Here is a 22,183-nt window from a genome sequence, read left to right as displayed (position 1 = left end):
TGGCATGCTTTTTCTTGGGTCTGTGCCTGGTGATTTAGAACCTAAAACCAATGAGAGTGCAACGTAGAAAATTGTTCTTTTTTATGTGTTTTCCCAGTAAGACAACCCATGGTGACTACTATCATGTGTGATCTTTTAAATTCATAGCAAAATCTGAAATCCAATATTGCCTAACAGTGCCTACAAACACTTCAGCAACATTGTAGCCTATTTGTGATTTTGCCATGTAATGTCACAATGAAAGTTATAGGGAATGGTGACTAAATTCTCACTGGCTATTGGTAGCCTTGCTAATTTCCATTTTCTACTTTATCTTACTAAAAATAACTTTCATTCACCCTCACATGTATTCAGTGCAATCCATCATACATGTATCCGTTTTACCGCAAAGAAACTGTTTTAGTGCATTTTAATAACAGTAGTCATGTGGTTTTTTGCAATGTCATGCATGCACATATATATTTATCCTTAAAAACAAATAGATCAAAAAACTGATTCCTTTGAAGTGCATGATTTTTTTTTTCTACCAGGGCTTTAAACTTATTACATATGTTACAGTATACAGATTTTGCCTGGTTACATATGAACTATGTGACAAATGAACTATTTATTAATGATTTTGACAACATCACCTCACATTAGTCACAACCCATACCCCAATTGACTTGTAAAATAGATAGGATATTTTGTCTACAGGCCCATTTATATGCATGTTAATATCTTCAAAGCTTTACATATTATGAATAATTCATTCAGGCTGAAAATTATCAGTTCTTTGGGTTTTAGGTGTATGTGGTTTGCTTTGGTTTGATCTGTTGATCTGTCTAGGAAAACTGATATTGGTTATTACAGTGTACATATATCTTTATCCCTCCTAAGTTGGGCGATTTGTTTCTGTCTGTCTGTTTGTGTGTCTGATAGTTCTTGCTACTAATCTATAATTATACTGATCAGACACATTTATTCAAAACAATGAAAAGACTGTGCTGAAGACATTATATTTAGATACATGTTTAATAAACTTGGATTTGTGTACCTTGAATACAACTTCTAAAGGTATTTATGTTAAAAGATAAAGATATTTTTACCACATCACTCCAGCCCAATTGGGAGACATTGGAAATCTAACTTCAATAATTGTTTTTAATAATGCCTAATGAAATAATTGTAATTATTATGACAAATTTTTTAACTGGAAACATTTTTGCCCTTGGTCAATAAACAAGAGTTGTGGTTCTTTCAATTATTTCTTTGAAAAATTAAAAAGGTGGTTGAAATGAAAAAAAAAATATAACTAATTCTCCTATCATGATGCTTTTTTTAATTTGCCTTCCAGATAGATAAACTACTGTTCATTGAACAGTGATAGATACAATATATCAAATCACCCACTGATATTTATAATTGGTAACCATGTCACACACCTACCAGTCCTTAAAGTGAAATATCATCTGTCAGAAATAGAATAATGGTATAATATGATCATCTATGGGACGGTTACACAATTATCTCCAGTTGTCTGTCTTGTTTCAATTTACTGCTGTTTAAGGAAAGGTCATTGAATTGGTAAGGGCACCTTGGTCAATCTATAGATGTTATCTGTAATGTATTCATCATCTTTACTTTCCTCTTAATCTTACCTTTAATTTCAGAGATTATTGTAATGCTACTGACTGTCTTTTGTGAGTTTTGATTAAATTTTAGTCCTAAGGAAAATTGAAATACTGCAAATTTTCAAAGTTGTGATAGTACAAGATAGGCACATGGTCAAATTGCTATATTTGGCAGATGTCAAAATTTTAGTAGATTTTGTTTTTTTAAAGGTGGCAGTGTTGAAGATGATGGGTAATACCTGTATGTAGGAGACGTAAGACCCCAAAGTAATCTAAGATAGCATATTGTATCAATAAGCACTGCTCTTGCCCAATAAAAACAGTTGTTAACAGCTTTCCAGCTTGTTCCTTGGTATTGTCATATTTGTTATATTGACTTTCTTCTTTTGACTATTGCCTGAGTTTTTGTTGATCAGTCTGGTATTTTTTTTTTCATTACAGTTTTGTACTGCAAATTAAGGAAACTGAAAACAAAACTTATAAACATTAAGGAAAAAAGATTCTGAGAAACTCCGGCAAAACTATATCATTAATTTTCGTCTGAATATGGCTGAAATATTGCAGCTCGGACGTTAAACCCCAACAAACAAACAAACAATAACATTAATTTTACAAATGTGCAACTTCATAAATTTTGCCTTTGGAGAAAAACTTAGTTAAGAAGAAAAGAAGATTTTACAGTTTTTATTATATATTAATCTTTGACTTTGAATTCCAGTTTTGGATTCCTTAAAGCATGACTTCAGTTTCACAAAATATTTCTGAAAACAACAATTACACATATTTTCACAAGACCTAGATACAAGGCCCATCTCAATGCCAGGCATTTCAGTCCTCAGAAGGGTTCAGCATCAAAGGAGAGACCTAAGGCCTGCTGGTACATATGATGTTTCAGTTTAATGGAGTCTTAGCTGATCTGAATGTCCAACAAAGTTATGAAGTCCTTATCAAACACTGTTACTAAAGCGCTGATCCAAGTTTTTTGAAACTGGGTTCAAGTTGTGTTCTAGAAAAAAATGGGGGTCAAATCTCTCATTTGCTCATTTTTGCCAAAATTCTGCATGAAATCAGGCAAATTTTCAAACCCCCATCCCGCAGCCCTCCCCTGGATCCGCTACTGGTTACTGGATAAGACCAATCATTTATTGATATCTAAACTGTATGTACTGTGTATTGATTTATATCTATGTAAGTAGGTAGTAAGTAAAATAATACTGGTATCTATTTATTAGCTAATGATATATGAAACATGCTGTATAAAAATTGGATTGTTATTATATCAAATATTTTATGTTAAAACCTGTTTTATCCAAATAATAAAGAACATAGATATTCATAGATTCTACCCCTATGTTACGTACATGTACTGCATATGTCTGTTGTCCTTTTGTCCACTCTGCAATCAATTTCAAAAGTGTGATGATACAATATGTTTTGTCATGGAAGCTTTTGTTTGTGGACTTATGGGACTTTTAAGTGCAAATAAATTGGTGAGGCATATTTTGTACAAGTACCTAAGTATAAGTCACAAGATCACTTCATGAAATTTGAATGGTACAACATAATATAGAACTAAAGTTTAATATAAGGAGAATGGACATGGTGAATAATGTCGAAGAGCACCAGGGTGAAAATGTAAGTATGTGAAAGTTACTGTAAGGACATTTTTCTAAGTCAACTAATTCATAGTTCAGTCGTTTACAACTGTTTCTAGTTACTGTATATAGCATGCCAAATTATATTGACATTATCCTGTCCAGAGTATGGCATTATTATGGACACATCAGATGATGACATTGATGGATCTGGGGAGACAGGGATGTTATGATGGCAAAATAGTTCATTGAATGTTTATGTCTTCCTTGTTGTCTGTGTATAAATATAAGGTCACTCTCTGTTTGTTTTGTGGAGTTCTTTTTAATATGATTGACTTGTGGTCTTGAAACTGCTACTTTTGTTTATTTTTATGTAAGAAAAACATCTCTTAGACCATATCTAAATGATGTTGGTTTCTTGTTTTCTTACTTACAACTTTGCTTGGTAGGTAGGTACATGTATGTTTTTTTTCTGAAATGGACCAAGTAGGATCTCATTTTAAAAGAAAATATGATAAAAAAAACATGGATATGCATATTTTGGAAAATCCATAGATAGGTCATGTTATGATAAATCTAAGAATTTTCTAAGGATAGCGTAATTGATATGTTTCTTAAGTTTATTCCTTGTTAATGTATATAATATAACATTTCCAAATTTTGGTTTATTGTACCTATATATAATTTATTGGTCTTCTTGGTTAAAAGGGACTGGAGGTAGGGGGGGGGGGTTACCCTGAGATTTGTAAATCAAATTATTGTTATTGAATGATACTGTTCATAGATTAATGAAAAACATTTATATTGTGTTAACATAGCATCAGATTTTGTCTCAAATTGATCAAGCAAATTAACCTCATGTTTGAATTTGGTGTTCCATCATTTGTCAAATCTTGGTAGTGCCCCCTTCTCCCATCATTAACTTACTGTATCACAAAATTGACTGCTCCATGGATTTACTACCAATTCTCTCATGATACTAACTGGATATACCAGACTATTTAAAGTATAGCGAGTAAAATTGTTAACTTAAGGGGATAATTTATTTGAATCCCTTGATTGAATGACCATCACCTGACCAAATGTCTTAGATGATATTTTAACTGGACAATTAGGTATGGAGATTGAAACGTTCTGTTATTCCATAGTTATTTGAAACTATGTATGTTATAGAAAGTAATCAAGGGAACCAAGATTCTAGTGGAAATCAAAGAGAATGTAATCCAGGGACATTTTAAGACCAGACATAGAAAACAGACAAACACAACAAAGAGCCTACAACAACCAAAGCAATACATACAAAGTAATAAAAGTAAATGAGCAACTCAGACTCCACTAAAAACTGGGAGCATGGACCAGATGGACCGGTAGGGTAAGGGTCCTCTGCTTTTCTAGAAACACTTGCTGAGTTGCTTTTTAAAGGTCTGTTCCGAGGTAGATGAGAGAGAAAGGAAAGTTTAAATTTTCTTGTCAATTGTTGGTTATGAACTTTCTGAAAAACTTTTTGTGAAGCAAGGAAAAGAAAAGTTTTGTCGGATTTTCAGATCAGAAACAATTTCCAGATTTCAAGGTATTCTAGAATGGTCTTGCAAAGTTAATAACTTTTAAATGTAACAGCTGGGTTCAAGGCAGATTAATTCGTCAAAAGTGAGCACATTTTACAAGTTAATCATTTGGGGACAAGGTTGTCATATTTGCGACATTTGTGTCATAACCTGGAGCTAAAAATGATACAGCTTAATTAATTCAGTTCAGTATATAATGTCCAACTGTCATTTAATTATTCATAAAGCCTTTGTTAGCTCATGTAATAAATTTGTTTGTATATAACATGTATTCAGTTGCTTACTATTGCTTACAAAAGGATCACTTCAGGATCTATGGAGCCCTGAAATATATAGACTAAGCTGCTTGTTGTTGCCCTTTAGATATTGGCTGTGTGAGATATATTTAAAATGATTTCAAAGCATAGTCTGTCCTATGGTAGTCCTTTCCTTCAAAATTTTCAACAACATGCCCAAACAATAGAGGACTGTAAAGAATTCAGCTGGCCTGAACTAGAAAAGTACACATCATTTCGCTGGCCCAAATCAATTTTTACTAGCCCTCGGGCTAATGGCCAAAGACAAGCACTGCTATAGTTGAGAAAAATAAGGGCATTTCCAGCTTCTTTGATAAAAATTCTATGAATCTCAGGGGGGCTTTCTTTTAAAGATTCATGCAAAATTTTCAAAATTACTCTCATGAAACACAAGTGGTTCATGGCCAATGGCTCCTTGCCCTCACAATCGCAAAATGTTTATCAAACGAAAACATCATGAATAGTTTTAGAGGAGAAACAGAAACATTAGAAGTGGTTAGTGAAACCATAAGTTAAATTATGACATATTTCATAGAAATGCACAATTTAATGAAATTGCCTTTCCTGGTTATTATTTCCATTTTCCCTTAAAATCATTGTAGTGAAATTGGTATTCTGGCTTAATTGTACATTGTGCAATATATTGTGAAAAATAATGTTGCGACAAGATTTTTATTAGTAAAACTGACTCATAACTTAACGTCATCCCAGGAATACTGAACGTCACAGTTTTTCAGAATACTCAAAGACTGAGAATCACAAAGAGATAAGATACTGGTAGGCATGATTTTAATTGTTGAAATCTGTCCTTTTTTCATAATAATCATTTATATTAACTTACTACAGCTTTTGAATCAAATTAATAACTTCCATACAATGTCAAAAAAGAAAAATGTATAAAATCATAAAATGCTCTTAAACACCTATGGTAGAGTTATTTCCCTTTGATAACACGAGGACAGTCTATGACTGTATATCTGCCTATTTTACTATAGTATGATAGTGACTTGCTTTCACCATAGAGTTATATAGACGTCAAATTTAATCGAGGGATCTAAAAGCATGTTTTAGATCATGTACTGTTTTGTAATCAATTGGTGTTCATTTATTTAAAATTTTAAAGCCATTCTTACTGATACCATATCTGTACAGTTATTATGTAACTTGAGTGAGTTGTCATTGTAATCAGTTAATCTTTGTTCATATCATAACTAAAAGACGTACCCTTGACCTCAAGCCCACCTAAAGGCACACTGTAGGACCTCCCTTTTTGATCGACACTCATATCTTTATAGAAAATTTTTTTGTATAGTCTTACAGTAGCAGATCAAGTTGTAGGGTTTAAGAATTTAACATTCCTGTTGTTGGAAAATTGTAATAAAGTAGTGCTAGAACTGTGCAAATGATAGAATAGACCCCTCCTCCCCTCTTCTATTATCTGCATGTGTCTCAGCTTTGTATGTTTGACTGAAAGATTTAGCTGCAGTGGATTTTAATGTTAATTGGTGAAATGCTTGTTTTGTTAAGGACCAAAAGAGATTTGCTTAGAAAAATCTTCAGAACTACATTTTCTTGAACATTACATATTACTTGTCTGTATTGTATATATATATCTTCTCAACCTAGATAAAATCAGGACTGTAAAGTTTACATAGCATAATCTGAAAATTTAAAAACATAAAAGATAAAAATCATTAATGAATGAATATGGATCTGTTTTGAAAATTGTCAAAAAACTTTAAAATTTAAGGCTCATATAGGTATGAATTAAAAAATCGTTGGATGAAGTGTCAACAATGAAAAGAAATACCAAGGCTCTAAAATCTGTAGATAAACAATTGAACAATAGAAGGGTAAGGGTTAAAGGTCAGATACAATTTAAATTTCTAAAGATTTTTACTTATTTCTAATTTCCTATTTTTGCCTGCTGGGCGTGTTGAGGTGTCGAGTTTGTCATTTCGTCTCTGAATATACCTACAAACGATTCACCGATCCAGGTGAAGGCTTCGAAAAATTACAGGTAGAAATTTTAATTCGCTTGCATTGCTGAAGACTTTAACGTCTGTTTTCCAAAACTGGATTTACTGTGCCAAAACATTGGATTATGGAATAAGTAACATTCATAAATATTTGTATTGGATAAAATATTTTAAAAGTGTAATTGGATTTTCAGATACGGTGAGTCAGTTTGAAATATTTTGATTATTAGTAAAATATGAAACTTTAATAGTTTAATCATTACTGATGATACTATGCAGTGTATCCCAGCTGATATTTTTGCACTTTACTGTTTCATGGAACATTTGCATTATGACATCTTATACATGTAAAATAAAAAAACTAATTTTGAAAAATACCATGCATCATAAAAATTATGGTTTTGGAGCATATTAAAAGCATTGATATTATTACAATTAAAAGACTTTGCTTTTAGGGTACTCATTAATGCCAGTCTAGTGTTCACATGTGCATCTTTTTAATGCACATAATTGTAATGACCTTCAATTGAACATTGAATAAACTTGCATGTAACTTCATTGAGTTTTTTTTTTTTTTTTTTTTTGGTTTTCCATCTGAAATTGTCTTTCTTTAAATTTGATGAGGGAAATAGATTTCAGATGGACCTTAAGCATAGCATGCTTCTGTTTAATATGGCAGAAGAGCTTCAAAGCTACACTTTTGGTCATATTCACTCTTAAAGAAGTTGTTCATAGTCTTCCCAATTCATGGTCTGTTAGATTTTTCATTCATGGTTCAGTTGATGTTTTTCATATGGTGTCAGACTCATCAAGAAGTGACAAAGGGGCTAACTGTTTTTTTTTGTCAGTCAGATCAAAACCAGTGGAGATTTATTACTTCGTACTTGGACCTCATTTTTCTGTAAACATTACTGATATCTTTTGAATTATGAAATTTTAGAAGTTTTTTATCTTACAAATAATACAAAAATGTATTAAAACCCCTAAATTTTGAAGGCCATAGCATTGTTCATGCTTATGAATTTTTTCCAGGGTTGATCATGAGCATAAGCATATACAATGTATAATGATGATTTAAATCTCTTGTTATCACTTTGACGAACATTTTTCGATGTTTGTTTGCTGTTGGCACATTCATCACAACTCTCAGATTAACATAAATACAGAAAAATAGGCAGGTATCCGAAGTTTTTATCAGTATAAACATTTTAGGATAAGTTTGACATTTTCTGCATTAATTTTGAAAAAGCATTGACAATTTTAAAAAAAAAAACATTTATGAGTTGAACTATTCAGTTCTTTGGAAACCACACCCACCGATTTAGAAGAGAATCAATATGTTTTGTTTGAATAAATACCTGTTTATTAAAAGAAATACGTCAATGTTGAATCCAGGGAAGAGTTTCAGGGGTTGACACCTACCCATTTCTGTACTGAACAAGTTAACATTTTGTAAATTTTGGGCTAAATTTCAATAAAATTTAGCGACTAGTAATCTTGAACCCGTCTCCCCATTGATCTGCCCCAACATTAGGTGACTGTAAACGTATTATGCAAATTTTAGATATCTTGCTTATCCTGAGATAAGGGACCATTCTTTGATTCCTTGGTAAAATTGTTTTATAGTGTATTAAAACTCATCATATAATACCTGTGGATGTTTATTTTATTTTATATCTGGTTTTTTTTCTTTTCTCTAAAGATTGTCAGTTGAAGATTTAAAATTTAAAAAATCAAATATGTATTATAATACAAATATTTGGAATATAGATTGTTTGATTATTAGATAGTAGGTTCCTGTGAATATACCTGAACCAAGGTCTTTCCGAGAATCAAAGTGTAATAAGTTGAGGAGTTGTGCCAAATTCAGTCCACATTTTGACATAATACTGACCTACATCTTTCCACCTATGGGTACTCAGTTCACGGCATTCATTGAAATGAATGAATTTATACCAAGTTTTATTGTATTCAGTATAATCTCGCTTCTTCCCATCAAAGAAGATTTGTACAAGTATTATCTGTGGATTAAGGTCTATTGAAGTGACCGTGTTGGTATCAACCTAAGTCTGTGTGCGAGGCTCTATAGTAAACAGCCAAACTAGTTTGATAAGCACCTATCTTCTCACATTATGGATAACAGTCCATTCATGCTTAGAATTACATGTACATGAACTACATGTATGAAAAAAATGATTGTTTATGGGGTAAAATTCTTATTTTAGAATATAGCTCCCCTTTGTGAAAAGAAAAAATACAGTAAAATACTAGTAGTATTAATCCATCTATGCCATGTGTTCCTGTAACTCCTTGTTCTGCCAAGGGTATTTGTACAATTTTACTGATCAATTTTCACATGTTCAACAACAAAAACATATCGCTTCTTTACTTTTACAACAAAAGATTAAAAGTTTGTTTCACACATAATTGGATTTGCCTTTGTAAAAGCCTTTTAGGCGAATAAATTGTTTAAACATTTTTTTACGGGATAATCCTTAAAAACTACAATAGAATGTTTGCTATCCTTAGATCAGCCAAAGAAAAAAGGGGGATCGTTGTAAGGTTCATTTGTTCCTGTTCAGAATAATTAAGCAGAACACCGAAATGTCAATAGAATTCTTAAGAAAATATTGACAGTGTCTTATTTATGGGATATTACATAATTTCAAAGGTAAGCTCAATTGTTTCCAATTTTAATTCCATATTTTCATGTCCTGTTTAAAGGATATTAATAGTTTCTGTTGATGATTGACTTGGAAAAATAATGGTTTTACTTTAAATTTGATTGTATATTATTGAAGTATTTTTTATAATCTTTATTGGTTTGTTTTCTAATGAAACTGTACAGTACCATATAAGGAAGTAACATAAGTTACATAGATTTGACATTGGAGCTTTCAATGAAGACATTTCTATGTTTTGATATATTCCTTCCAGTGTTTTTGTATTTCTTACATAATTCTCATGGTAAATTTTGCATTAATGTATATTTCTTCAGACAACTGTAAACACTTTATGCTTCCATATTTGTAAATATGTATTAAATATAAAAACTTCATGCTTAAATAATGAGGAATTGATGTAAGAAAACATTTTAAAAGTCTGGCTGTCATCTTACATAAATTATAGTAAAAGTATGAGTATGAATAAGAGATGATAGATACTTTGTATGTGCAGGAAGTATTTTTAAGGTACTTGTGATAAAAGTTAGTAAGCATTGAAAATTCTTACTGTAGAGTAAAAGAATAGCAGTCTTCAAGGGTCATTGACCTTACAAAATTCTTATTATGGTTTCGCTAAACCTTAACCTTTGACCTACTGAATCAGAATCTTCAGCAGTAAAATTTGCACTTGGACAGGTGTATTATGGTAAATTTATGTCTCATCATGTCATGATGTGAGACATACCAATGAAGAGACAACTTAAAAAAAAAACTCCTTCCATAAAGGCTGGAGTCAATGAAATTATTGAAATTGTGTACCAAGGCTTCCTGTCACCTGGCCCCTTTTAGTTCCCCCACCCAAGACTTTCTGTCATCTGGCCCCTTTTAGTCCCCCCACCCCCTTTTACTATCATTTAATTTTATGTCACTAATTTACTATTTCTAGTTGACTGCTGATTAACATCACCAATTTGTTGATGATAATCAATTACAAATGTTTTAGTCATTAGCCTGGGGACAGAAAAGGCCATTCCATTACAATATGACCTGGAAAGGTTGAAAGGTCATCTTTAATTTAATCTAGTTTATTGCATAGAGTTATCAAATGTACATATTTGATTAACTTGGTCACATTTTAGTAATTATTCCCACACCTGAATATCTCAAAACCCCTTTTATAATATGACATTTTGTTTCTTCTAAAAGTGGTATGTCTGTTTTTTAGACCCCTTTCAAAGAAGCTAGTAGGTATAATGTTTTTCTCTTGCCTGTCTCTACATCTCGCATTTTTGTAACAGTCTACTGTCTTAGCCATAGCCACTTAATATTTTGAGATGTGCTATCATAGAATTAGATTTTGAGCTCAGGCCACAAATACTTCTTGAGGACTCTGCATATATTTTGTCTTAAAACTGAAGTTAAGATGCAGGTTGTATGACACTAGTGGGCATTGGATATCTGATTTCTTTATTTCTTTAACTACTCAGTATTCGAACAGCCTTTCTCATCTATCAGTTTTTCTGGTTCTTGAAATGTCAGTCTCTGTAAAAATCAGGCAAAATGGGAAAATTCAGAAATGTCCATTCAAAAAACCACCAATTAAATTAAAATGATATGGAAAATATTGTCTTTTTTCCTTGATCCTGATTGTACAAATAGTCAAATTACACTATAAAAATGATGAGTTTTTTCATATCATGTTTCACCCACTGTCTGATTCTTACAGGAACTGACACTTAATATTGTCCACTAACTGTGCATTGAACTTGGAACATGCATTTCATTGTTAAAATGTTCCATTTATTTATTGTTTTGCAAATAACGCTTTTATACCTGCAGTGACCATGACATCATGTAGGAACAGAAGTAAACTGTTTTTGATTTTACTGTTTAACCTTTCTAGATATCCAGGGGCCAGGCATCACCAATGATTTTTCTTGTTAACTTGGTTATTTCTCCTATTAATTAATTAATATACATTAATTTGCTTTCTATACACTATGTGAACTGATTAGTTTAATGTGTCGTAGTTGTTCTTTCCTCTATCGTCTACCCCCGGACTTCACTTTTTATGAGCAAATTGGCTGGTGTTTTTTGAAAAGCAGAGGATGCTTACCCTACTGGTGCGCCTGGTTCATGCTCCTAGTCTTTATTGGAGTCTGAGTTGCTCATTTGTATGTATTATTTTGGTTGTATTATGTTCTTTGTTGTGTGTGGCTGTTTTCCATGTCTGGTCTATGTCCCTATGTCTTTGGATTTCATCTTGAGTCTTGATTTCCTTGATTTCTCTCTATACTATGACATTGTATGGTGAAATCTGTTTTAACTGAACCTTGAAAAATCTGAAAACCAGATGTTTTTACTGTATTTTTAAAGTCCATTTCATCCAGTTTAAATATATTTAGAACCTTTGTAAACCAAGCACCTGTCTATATGGAACCATATTTATTAATCCAAACAGGGTTCAGTTAAGACAGGTTTCCCTTTATTGTACTCAGTGACAAATATATATTCTATAACTCAGTACCACTTCTTTACACAGAACTGAATTTTTATATTTGCTCCGAGTTTCTTGCACTAAGTCAGAACATGCAATACTTTCTAGAAGACTTTTGATTTAGTGTAGAATGAATTTATTTCTGGTGTTATGTGTTGTGAAGTGGAAATAACTATTTCAGAACAGGATTACGTAATTAAGTAACTTTCTAATCATGGATTTCCATTCTACTTATAATTAAGTTCTTATGATGGATTATTGAATAAATCCAGTCTTAATCACAATTTTACCTGTAATGTACCTGTGATTATAAAAGGTAGGTCAAGTGGTTAATTTAGTTTGTAGGAAAACATGTAAGTGATAGATTAAGATTTGCTGTTCTGTGGAATATGATTGATGCTTTCATATCGTATGTATAGGTGCCTATTTTTACAGCAACTTAATATTTCTCATATGCGTATAGGTAGAATAAAAATAAAAATTCAAAGTATATTAGTGTTTTTAATGTTGGACATTGTAGTTAATTATGAATATCTTCATTATTGAAGATAATTGAATGAAATATATTCAGAGAAAATTTGTACAGAAAAGTTTGTAGAAAAAAGGGGGGATAATTAATTAGGATTAAATTACAGTTAGGAACATTACTAGAGATGTCAAAGGACCGTGATTAGTTCAAAAAGCACAAAAAAATATTGATAAATACAATATTAGTCCTTGTATCATCTGGAAAGCAACAAAAAAATATCAGCAGCAGTTTCAAAATAAAAACAAGGTTTATGGTTGAAGCAAGATACTTGAAGATTGTGACTTATCAATACCTTTCTATATTGTTCAGTGAGATTTAAAAATTGACAATTACAATGTAGTTGGAAACTCTATCAAATATATTTGTGATCGGCCAGGGCAGACAGCCTCTTCTTCGAACCATTTCATTTTGTTGTTGCTATGAAAAATTCCATATTATACTATCCTTTTATGATATGAAATCAATAGGGATGATTTTGTTGATAAATCTGTCTGATAATCTCCTCCCTGAATTACAGACCCCTGACAACCTACGACATTAGTTAACCAATAAATCTGATAGTACCATATTTGTTTATTGTGTATTGACCTTATATGGCTGTTTTCATAAGATAGAGAAATCATAACCGATACAAGTATTAGATACCCGATAAATATAGACATTTCGTAATGGATAATATTTTCTGATTTTCCACCTAGTTTTAATGTTATTTAAATTGAAGATAGTCTTGATCTATAATATGTTTGTCACTGTCATGGTATGTGAATTGTTTTATTAGAATCATCAATTTCATTCATCGTTAAGCAAATTTTAAATGTCATCAATTAATGAAGCGATGGATGATTGAATCTGATAGAAAGATTTTCGCTTGTTTTGATAAAACAAGTGGATGTTTCAGTTTGTTAAACAAGGAGTTTTATAGTTTGTACATTGTTGAAGTATTCTAGTGGTCAGTTTTATATTTTACTTGACAATTTTGGTGATTTCCTGTTCAGTATATGTTCATTGATTGGGAATTGGATTACTGACAAAAGTATTAAAACAGATGTACATGGTGTGACCAATTTTTTCATAGAGACACATTGTTTTTTTACTGTTTACCTTAAAAAATATTTGTGCTTCAAGGACCATAGCTTCTAAATTTACAGTAAGTCTTGTAGATGTTATAATTTAGTATTGGATGCAACAAATGAGCTCAAAATTTTTTATACGCAAAATATGATCTTTCGTCTTTTGCAATTTCAATTGTGTCTGTATATTTGGTTTTGAATGAACAGTTTGCTAGTTTTTATAACTGCACTTTGTATTTTTCTTCTTCATTTAAAGGTCTGTGTTTCTTTGAATCTCGGTGCAGAATCTCTAATCATTACCTCAGTAGTTTGAATAAAATTAAGACCTTGAGCACATTCATGATTCTTCAAACAAACCCTATTGTTCTATGTGACAGTTCAGGTCTTGCACTAAATATTATGGTTTTGGAAATTCCAAACTTTTAACAAAAATAGCCCTCCTATATGCATGGTGGACCACAAACATTTATTTCAGGTAGAACCTTAATTAAATTTTCACCTGAATTCACCTGTCAGTAATTAATTGCAGGTACTTTACAGGTGACACATGATAAGAATATTTAACTTAGTTAAGGGTGTGTTGAATACTCCACCTTGATTGACAAGTGTGTACATTTCAGGTGTAAGTTTCCATGTTGTTTATAAACATTGCAAATCAGTTTTTTGAGGTGTCAGAGATTATTTTAGGAATTTGAGGTAAAAGGATTAGTTTTTGTAAAGAAAATACATCTCATTCAGATATTTTTTTCTTGGAATTCGATGAAGGATTGAAGTTAGTTTTTGTGTAAAAATCATTTGTTTTATAACTTGAGCAAGTCAGATTTTTGAGGTGTACAAGATATATAGGTATATATTACTGGATTTTGAGGTAAGGAAATGAATTTGCAAACTTCCATGCTTAGATGGATCTAAAGGATCTGGTGTCTCCACCTGCTTATATATTTGTATTTAAATAACAGGTCTATGCCCTTATAAATTAAGTAATTATTAATTAGATTTTTTATATCAGATTGTTTTATCTGCAGAAGTGTTGTTTTTCACATTTTTCTGAAGGAAAAATTAGGGGCTCAGGATAGGATCCCTCTTTGTAAATCTATGGACTACCAGATCTGCATTGATTGAGCTATCAAGTGTGTTAGGGTGTGTCCAGTGTAAGGCTTACTACTTTGTTTATTTCACTACTGGAAGTAAAAGAAATTTTTCAATGATGCTAAAATTTGAATTGTAAATTTTGTTGTATATTCAAGATTTATTGCTGATTAAGAAACCTTTAGGGTGTATTAGTGAGACATGCTCGAGAATAGAGACTTGTAATTGATACATGCATTGTTGTTTTGATAATGATCAATGCATGGGAAGTTATTTTAGGTTTACCTAAACAGGTACAACATCTTACAATGCTACATCTTATTTGATAGCTGAGATTGAAAAGATTGCCTTTGACATATCCTTTAAGTTTTAAGTAGCACTCCAGCTAAGAATCATGCAAAATGGGATTCATGGGTGAAAAACGTACATATTTTTTATTTTTGATATTAAGTTTGAATTGCAATAGTAGATGTCAATGAACATTCAGTTTTTCATATAAACTGTGTTCTTAGAAGATAAAAATTTTATAGAATGCACTGTAGATTTCAAATTTAAGAGAGATAATTCTGTAAATGACTCTAAAATACAATATTGGATTTTCAATGTTGATTTCCTTCTAAGTGCAGACAAATTGGAATGAGTAATTACACATTTCATAATATATACCCATAAAACAACTTAGTTACAAAAATAAAAATATGTAGCCTTTTTTGGGGGTGTATCACATTTTTCAGAAATAGTCACATGGCACGTAATATGAACAGTGATTTTTCCGGACAAAATTTTTGTGTGCAAAAAAATCATCTCACTCAGGTTTTTAAAAGTTGAATCTTTTTCTCATTGGTCAGTACTGTCAATCATGGTCAGATGAACATATTTGTGGGTATCAATTTATATTGTTTTGCCAAAATCATTTATATTTGATAGAATGTTATTGTCAGAAACCCACTGTTGACTACACGCTACATACTGGTGGGAGGTACGAAGCGTAAGCAAATGTGGGTTTTCAAAGGTGGTAGAACATGTGTCAGAAAAAAAATCATGAACAAGGGTAGGGAAACCAAACTAGCAACCATAAAAAAAAAATATCCATCAGATGAAGACTATTTCATTTGTATGGTAGATAATCCATTCACATTCTCAATGTCACAATTTTTACCCAATTTTTCTCAACCCATGGTTCATTCTATCAGTAGATAGTTATCAACAAACATTAACCTTTCAACTCTTGTTAAGAAGCCCCCATTTTCTCACAGTTTATTATAAACCCCCTTATTCCACCTCAATGGGTAATAACAGTAAGATTTAACAGTACAAAGGTGTTAATTATGTTCAACTTGTTACATAAAAGTCAAATTCCTTTAACAATGGTTCGAAAGTTTAGGTTGACTTAAGACCCTTTAATCCTTGAAGTCATGACCCTATAGAAAGTAGCCCAGGTATGTAATTAACAAGTGTATAGTTTTTCAGTGGGTGGGTCCGTATGGGTAATGGTCACCTTATTGTAGTGATTTATTAATTTGATGAAAGCAGAGGATCTAGTGCTTTTCCACATTTGCCTTTTATCTCTTACATGTACATGAAGATCAATGCAATAAGTTTGTTACCTTAAGAACTGCAAAATTGCCATGTCTGCAACACTTGATACTGATTGAATACTATATTTAGCAGTTGTCATTTTTATTTCATGGATGAACATGAACAATTTTGTGGGTATTAATTTGACAATTTTCAAATAAGTGTTTGATAGCTGTAAAAATCAATTTCAAGAGTACTTTTTTCCACTTATTTGTCCACTGTGAAAAGAGCTACTAGGTTCACCTTAACCAAACCAGCTTAACATTTTTATTATAAAGAAAACTTTTAAAAAACAGATGAAATTTAAACCCATTATTGTATGAACAGTTATTTAAAGATTAAAATAAATTAAAGCTTGATTAAAACAGATCATCATGTATCTGTTAGAGATATCATGTGATGGGACCATTAACCATACAATCAGTATTCATCTGTTGACCATCATGGCTGACTGATTCACCCTGACCTCCAACCTTCTGTTTTCAATACAGTGTTTACATTTTCCCCAATTGAATAGAGAATTATTGCTTGTTTAAGAATGGTCTTTAAAAATGTGGTGAGATATAATGATAGACAATGTTTATCTTATGGGTATTTGGTTTTAAAGAACACTCTATCTGGTCAACTTTATTAGATCTTTTTGATCCATTTTATGGACACTGTGTTGAATAATGGATTTTAATGCTTTTTTTACTGTCTAAATATTGGATAACCATAGAATTGTTGGTAAATTTAGTTCCGATTAATTCCTGGTATGTTTGAACTGGTAAACATTGAAGCAGTTTAAACTGAAAGGACTTTACTGGAAGATTTTTCAAGGCCATTTATCAAGCCTACTAGTATATTTGATTTGTGAGTTAAGTAGAAGTGTAAAATAAGGAGCTATTTCGTCATTCCATTGTTACCTTATATTTTCTCCTTTCCTCCTCTTTAAAAAAATTTTTAAAAATGGGCAATGGCTTACTAACAAAAATTGGGGGGGTGGGGAGTATTCTTGACCAAGCTGAGTGAGGTTAAAAAGTAGGCTTCATGCCCCTCAGAAAATTTTCTCCCCACTTTCCTTACTATTTCTGTTTAGTTTGTTAGACAGTCATGGCCTGCAGTTTTGCTTTAGGTTGGAGTTGAGGGTACTCAAGGTCCATGGTCTACTGGATAACCTGCTTAATATTGCATGACACATTTCTACATATACTTTACTTGTTGAGTGGATGGCATATTGGAATCACTTAGTCTGTCAATCTGTCTGTCTGAATTTCATCACAATTATCTCTGTTTCTGATGGATAGGTTGATTTCAAATTTGATGTGTGACTTGGTATAGATTGGGCATATGTTGTAAGCAATTTTTAGTGCTGTCCTTTATCAACTTTCAGTAGGAGTGGAGGTATGCCAACACATATTGTCCATGCATGACAACAGATGCATTTATATGTTTCAAGGAAGTGGTGACTAGACTTCAAGTAGTTCAAGTTGAAGTCTACTATAGGAAGTAGGTCATTCTTCTGGAAGACTGGTTACCCTAATTACCTGAATAAGGAAGTAGACATAAAAGTAATTCTTTCCTGATTAAAGATATCATTCAGAAAACTACCCCTTAATGTCCTTGTGTTTTGTCTATATGTGGATGACCTCTTTATGTGACTCAAGAATTTCTTTAAATTCTGGGCCACTGGATGCTTCAATGAAGCTTTTTGCAATAATGATTTTATCTTTAAGAAATATTCAGCATTTTAAGAAAAATGATTGTGTCATCTTAACTAAACAAATTATCAATGTTGTAAAATATGGATGATAAACAACACGTGTACATACTGGATAACTACAGTAGTGATCAGTAGTTAAATTGTCTACATGTAAGTGGGAATTCCTTCTTTTAGTGGACATTTTGTACATTTTTGATGGATGATGAGATAGGTAGGGATGTTTCCCCATTATAATAATGGAACTTAAAATGGTGAATGTTGAGCATATTAATTTACACAGAGTTACATGCCCATGTAATATGAATGTAGTTAGATGATAACCAATTTTTTGTTTTTTGATACTGTGTTATTACCACTATTTAGTCAAGTATTACATAGAACTCAATAACTTTCAGTTGTCCATGTTGATAGGCTTGTATGGCAAGTGGTCATAATCACTATTATGTAAACTAGTGGAAGGGAGGTAACTCTATTCAAATTTTGAGAAAAAATATGAATATTTTGATATTAATCATAACATAATGTTTTTTTTTGTTTTTCAGTAGGGCAATGAGTTCCCTTCGGAAGGGGGGTCCACCCCCTAGGATGAAGAAAAAGAACTCTGATGTGGGTGTTATCAGCAATGGAAGTGGAAACAACACACTATATTATAGAAATGATCCTCCAGATGATGAAAATATGAATGAAATTGCAGATGAAAATGTGGATTTAACGGTGTTATTGCCTGGAGGTCTGGAAAAGGACATTAGTGTGAATTCAAAGTATGTATGATGAATTAAAAAAAATTAAATGTGAAGTCCATTGTCTTAGGTAGTATACAAACCTGCTTTTACATATTCTCAGGAAATTTCTACTTCTGATTATAGTTGGGTACATCTTTTAAAAGATAAAACCAGCCAGTTCCTGTGGTGTTGTCAAATAGGAAGGGTCAACTAGAAAAAAAAGTAAAACGAAAAGTATGCTTAAAGCACCTTGCTTATCCTTCATTATTCCCCAAAACTGGTTTGATTTATAAGGCAAAGAAGATGGATAAATCAATCACAATACATGTGATACTTCACTCAGATGAATCAGTGGGTTTTTTTAAGAACTTTATCTTTTTTTAGTGCTAAATGTTTCCTCAATTTTGAGTTGTCAAGACATTTATATCCTGTTGGATACTAATATCAGATAGCAAAGAATAATAGCAGATCTTTTGCCCTTTTCATCTAATATTCGGAGAAATCTGTTGTTTGCAATGTTATCAGTTTTCATGGTTTTGTGGTTCTTTGAACATCAAATTTAGATTACCAGTGTTTGTTCATGAAAACTGGTGCTCAGCTACTATAAAACTCACAAGATCAGGTATCAATTAACTGACAAAATGTTACAAAACTGAAAAAAAAAGGATACAGATATCTAAAAGTACCTTCCTACTACATATATTTTACATCACTCCCTGAGCTTATCAGAGTCATATATATTAATATGATTTTGAACCTCAGTTTCCAACTTGGGCATTGAATCATTTTAAATTGCACCAAATTCTTCCCCACCCTGTTAATGAGTGTTTTCGTGAAGGTGCATATTTTTATCTTAAGTCATTACTGTTCTGTATCTAAAATGCATTAAAGGGGTTGATAAAAGGAAAGAAAATAAAGACGTGTTGTCTGGATTCTTTAGGAAGCACCTAATGGCATTCAAGAAGGTTTTTTTTTGTTGTGTTGAGTCTTTTGAAATATGATTTACAAAGGTGTTTGAATGAATTTCTGACCACCCAGTTACTAAGACTGGTATTGATAACTGGTTGAAATTGAAAGGAAATTTTTCACTCATTAAACATATGTGAAGATTATTTCTATGATTATATAATTTTTGATTCTGATTATCATACTAATTTATAGTTTAATTTTTTTTTAATGTTAACTTTTGAAAATATACTTCGCAATGTTTGTTTAATATTGTTAATATCTGAAAGTTTCAAATGGAAATAGGGATATTTCCATCAGTTCATTACAGTTAAAGTATGTCATTGAGATATATTGATAAGACAATAGTTCATTTAATAGTAAAAACACTTCACTTTGAGTGTTGAATTTGATTTAAACAGTTTCCTTGGAAATGTTTTAAAAAATGTTTCTAATGATGAGTGTGATTGTATTTAAAAGAAAATGTGCCAATTTACAATCGTTTAAACACAATAATTACTTAATTAACACCTGTTGTCCAAGGTGTTACAAAGTTTTCACCTGTAGTTATGATTACACACCTGAAATTTCTGTTTGAAATAGGATACCTGCTAATATGTTATTCTGTGAAATTGATCACTTCCCCTTTTAAGAATGTTGATCTATAGTCTGTTTCATAGATATTTTGGTTTCTATATTTTTAGGAGTAGACTTAAAATATGAATGTGACAAGATATTCTGTTCTATACAATAGCTGTATTGTTAATAATTAGAATAATTAGACATTTTATTCTTAATTTTGTCCATAATATCTGAATGGCCCAGGGGTTCAAATTAGTGTAGGTCTGAGGTCCGGGACCCTTGGTTTTTAACCCAGTACTTTTAATATCTTATTTACATAAGTCTGGACTTCCATTACACTACATTCAATCTCTAATGAGGACCTTTGGCTTACATATGGTGGAATTTCCATTTGAAGTCAAAAGCAAGTTTAAACCCCTGAAATTTGGTACTTTCGTAATTAAATTTTTTTTCCTGTTGGCATACACAAATATATGTACATGTATATCTGCATGAATACTGTTTGACAGTTTAAGACTGAATTGTTAGGGTTTACTTTTAAAGAAAGTACTATATATATATGTATATGTATATATTTCAAACTACCCTCAAAACAACCCTCCAGTAGTCAATCTATTTGTGTATCAATCAATTATCTTTATAGCTTTAATTTCTTTGTACATATTATGCTACAATGTCAATTATGACTACATTAACTTTCTTCCTTTTGTGCATTGGCTTGAAGAAGATGAAAATTGATTTATCATTTAAAAAAATGTAGTAGTTATTGAATTACATAGCTTATTGACAATTTAAGCTTCAATTATGAAAGAGTAAACGATAAAAAAGAACAAAATAAACATATGCACAATATTGACATTGGGCTGAGTTTCATCATTCAACGTAATATGGGTCTTTTGTTCTTGGAATTAACGAAAAGAATGTGTTTAAATTCCCAGTTTGTTTTGGCCAAGTGCTTTTATTTTTGAGTAAACCATTTTAAAAAATGAAGAGTGAAAGAGAGTTGTCCAATAAAATAAGATACTGTAATTGCATGATAGGACTTTGTTCATGTCAAATCATAAAACACAGCACTATTATGAAGTCTTTTATTGGACTAAGAAATGATGTTAATAAGATAACTTCCAGTACTCCACTTTCTGCATATTGTTATAAGTATCAATGAAACCATTCAAACACATATTATCTGCTAGATTTTAGGCAGGTAGTGGGTTTAATGCAGTGCATGATGGCTATTCTAACTGGAAAATGTAATATTGCAATTTTTTGGATTAAGATCACAGATTTTTTTTTAGCAGTGTTTGGGTTTAAAATTGTGATGATAGATCATTTTTAATAAGACTAGAAAATTTATACAAATTTCAGAGAGCCACAGTACTATACTTGGTAAAAAAAATTTATTGGCACATGGCCTCTCTTTATAATCTCTTTCAGTGATTCATTATTGATATCTTTAAACTTTGAAACAGACTATAGCTTAAAGCTACCTGCTCAACTGGTCACATGACTTGGTTCAATATGTTTACACACAACATAATACACCTGAGTAGAAATTTGACATAAGGGAGGGATGAAAGTGTGGAAAGGGGGACCTTCCTGATTAATTAGGGGTTCTTGAGTGACAGATTGTGACTTACTTTAGTCTTGTATTGGAATATTGGACTAAAAATGTTTAAGAGAAAGAAGAAAAGTGCCAAATTAACTACAGGTGCTTCAAGTCATGACACAGGTGAAAATTCTCAGGTAAGAGCCATGTTT

General features: G+C 31.5%; 1 protein-coding gene across 17 annotated transcripts in view; it reads left to right on the top strand.

The window, feature by feature from the left end:
• Positions 1–22,183, top strand: part of LOC148603461 (uncharacterized) — a 77,345-nt gene that overhangs the window by 23,329 nt on the left and 31,833 nt on the right. For 6 of the 17 annotated variants that reach the window (XM_088553571.1, XM_088553573.1, XM_088553569.1 and 3 more), the window contains one exon: positions 18,719–18,937. In XM_088553571.1, the coding sequence (XP_088409697.1) occupies positions 18,726–18,937 (212 nt within the window). In that variant the 5' untranslated portion in view covers positions 18,719–18,725. Of the gene's footprint in view, positions 1–3,143; positions 3,249–7,095; positions 7,248–9,702; positions 9,720–12,437; positions 12,525–13,345; positions 13,495–18,718; positions 18,938–21,944; positions 22,169–22,183 lie in introns of those variants that run through there. The other 11 variants (XM_088553570.1, XM_088553578.1, XM_088553565.1 and 8 more) reach the window with 7 other exon arrangements.

Source organism: Perna viridis, chromosome 11 (genome assembly GCF_037379345.1).
Source record: "Perna viridis isolate PV_CMFRI_1.1 ecotype Kerala chromosome 11, ASM3737934v1, whole genome shotgun sequence".
Lineage (NCBI taxonomy): Eukaryota > Metazoa > Mollusca > Bivalvia > Mytilida > Mytilidae > Perna > Perna viridis.
This window is presented reverse-complemented; position numbering and strand designations above follow the sequence as displayed.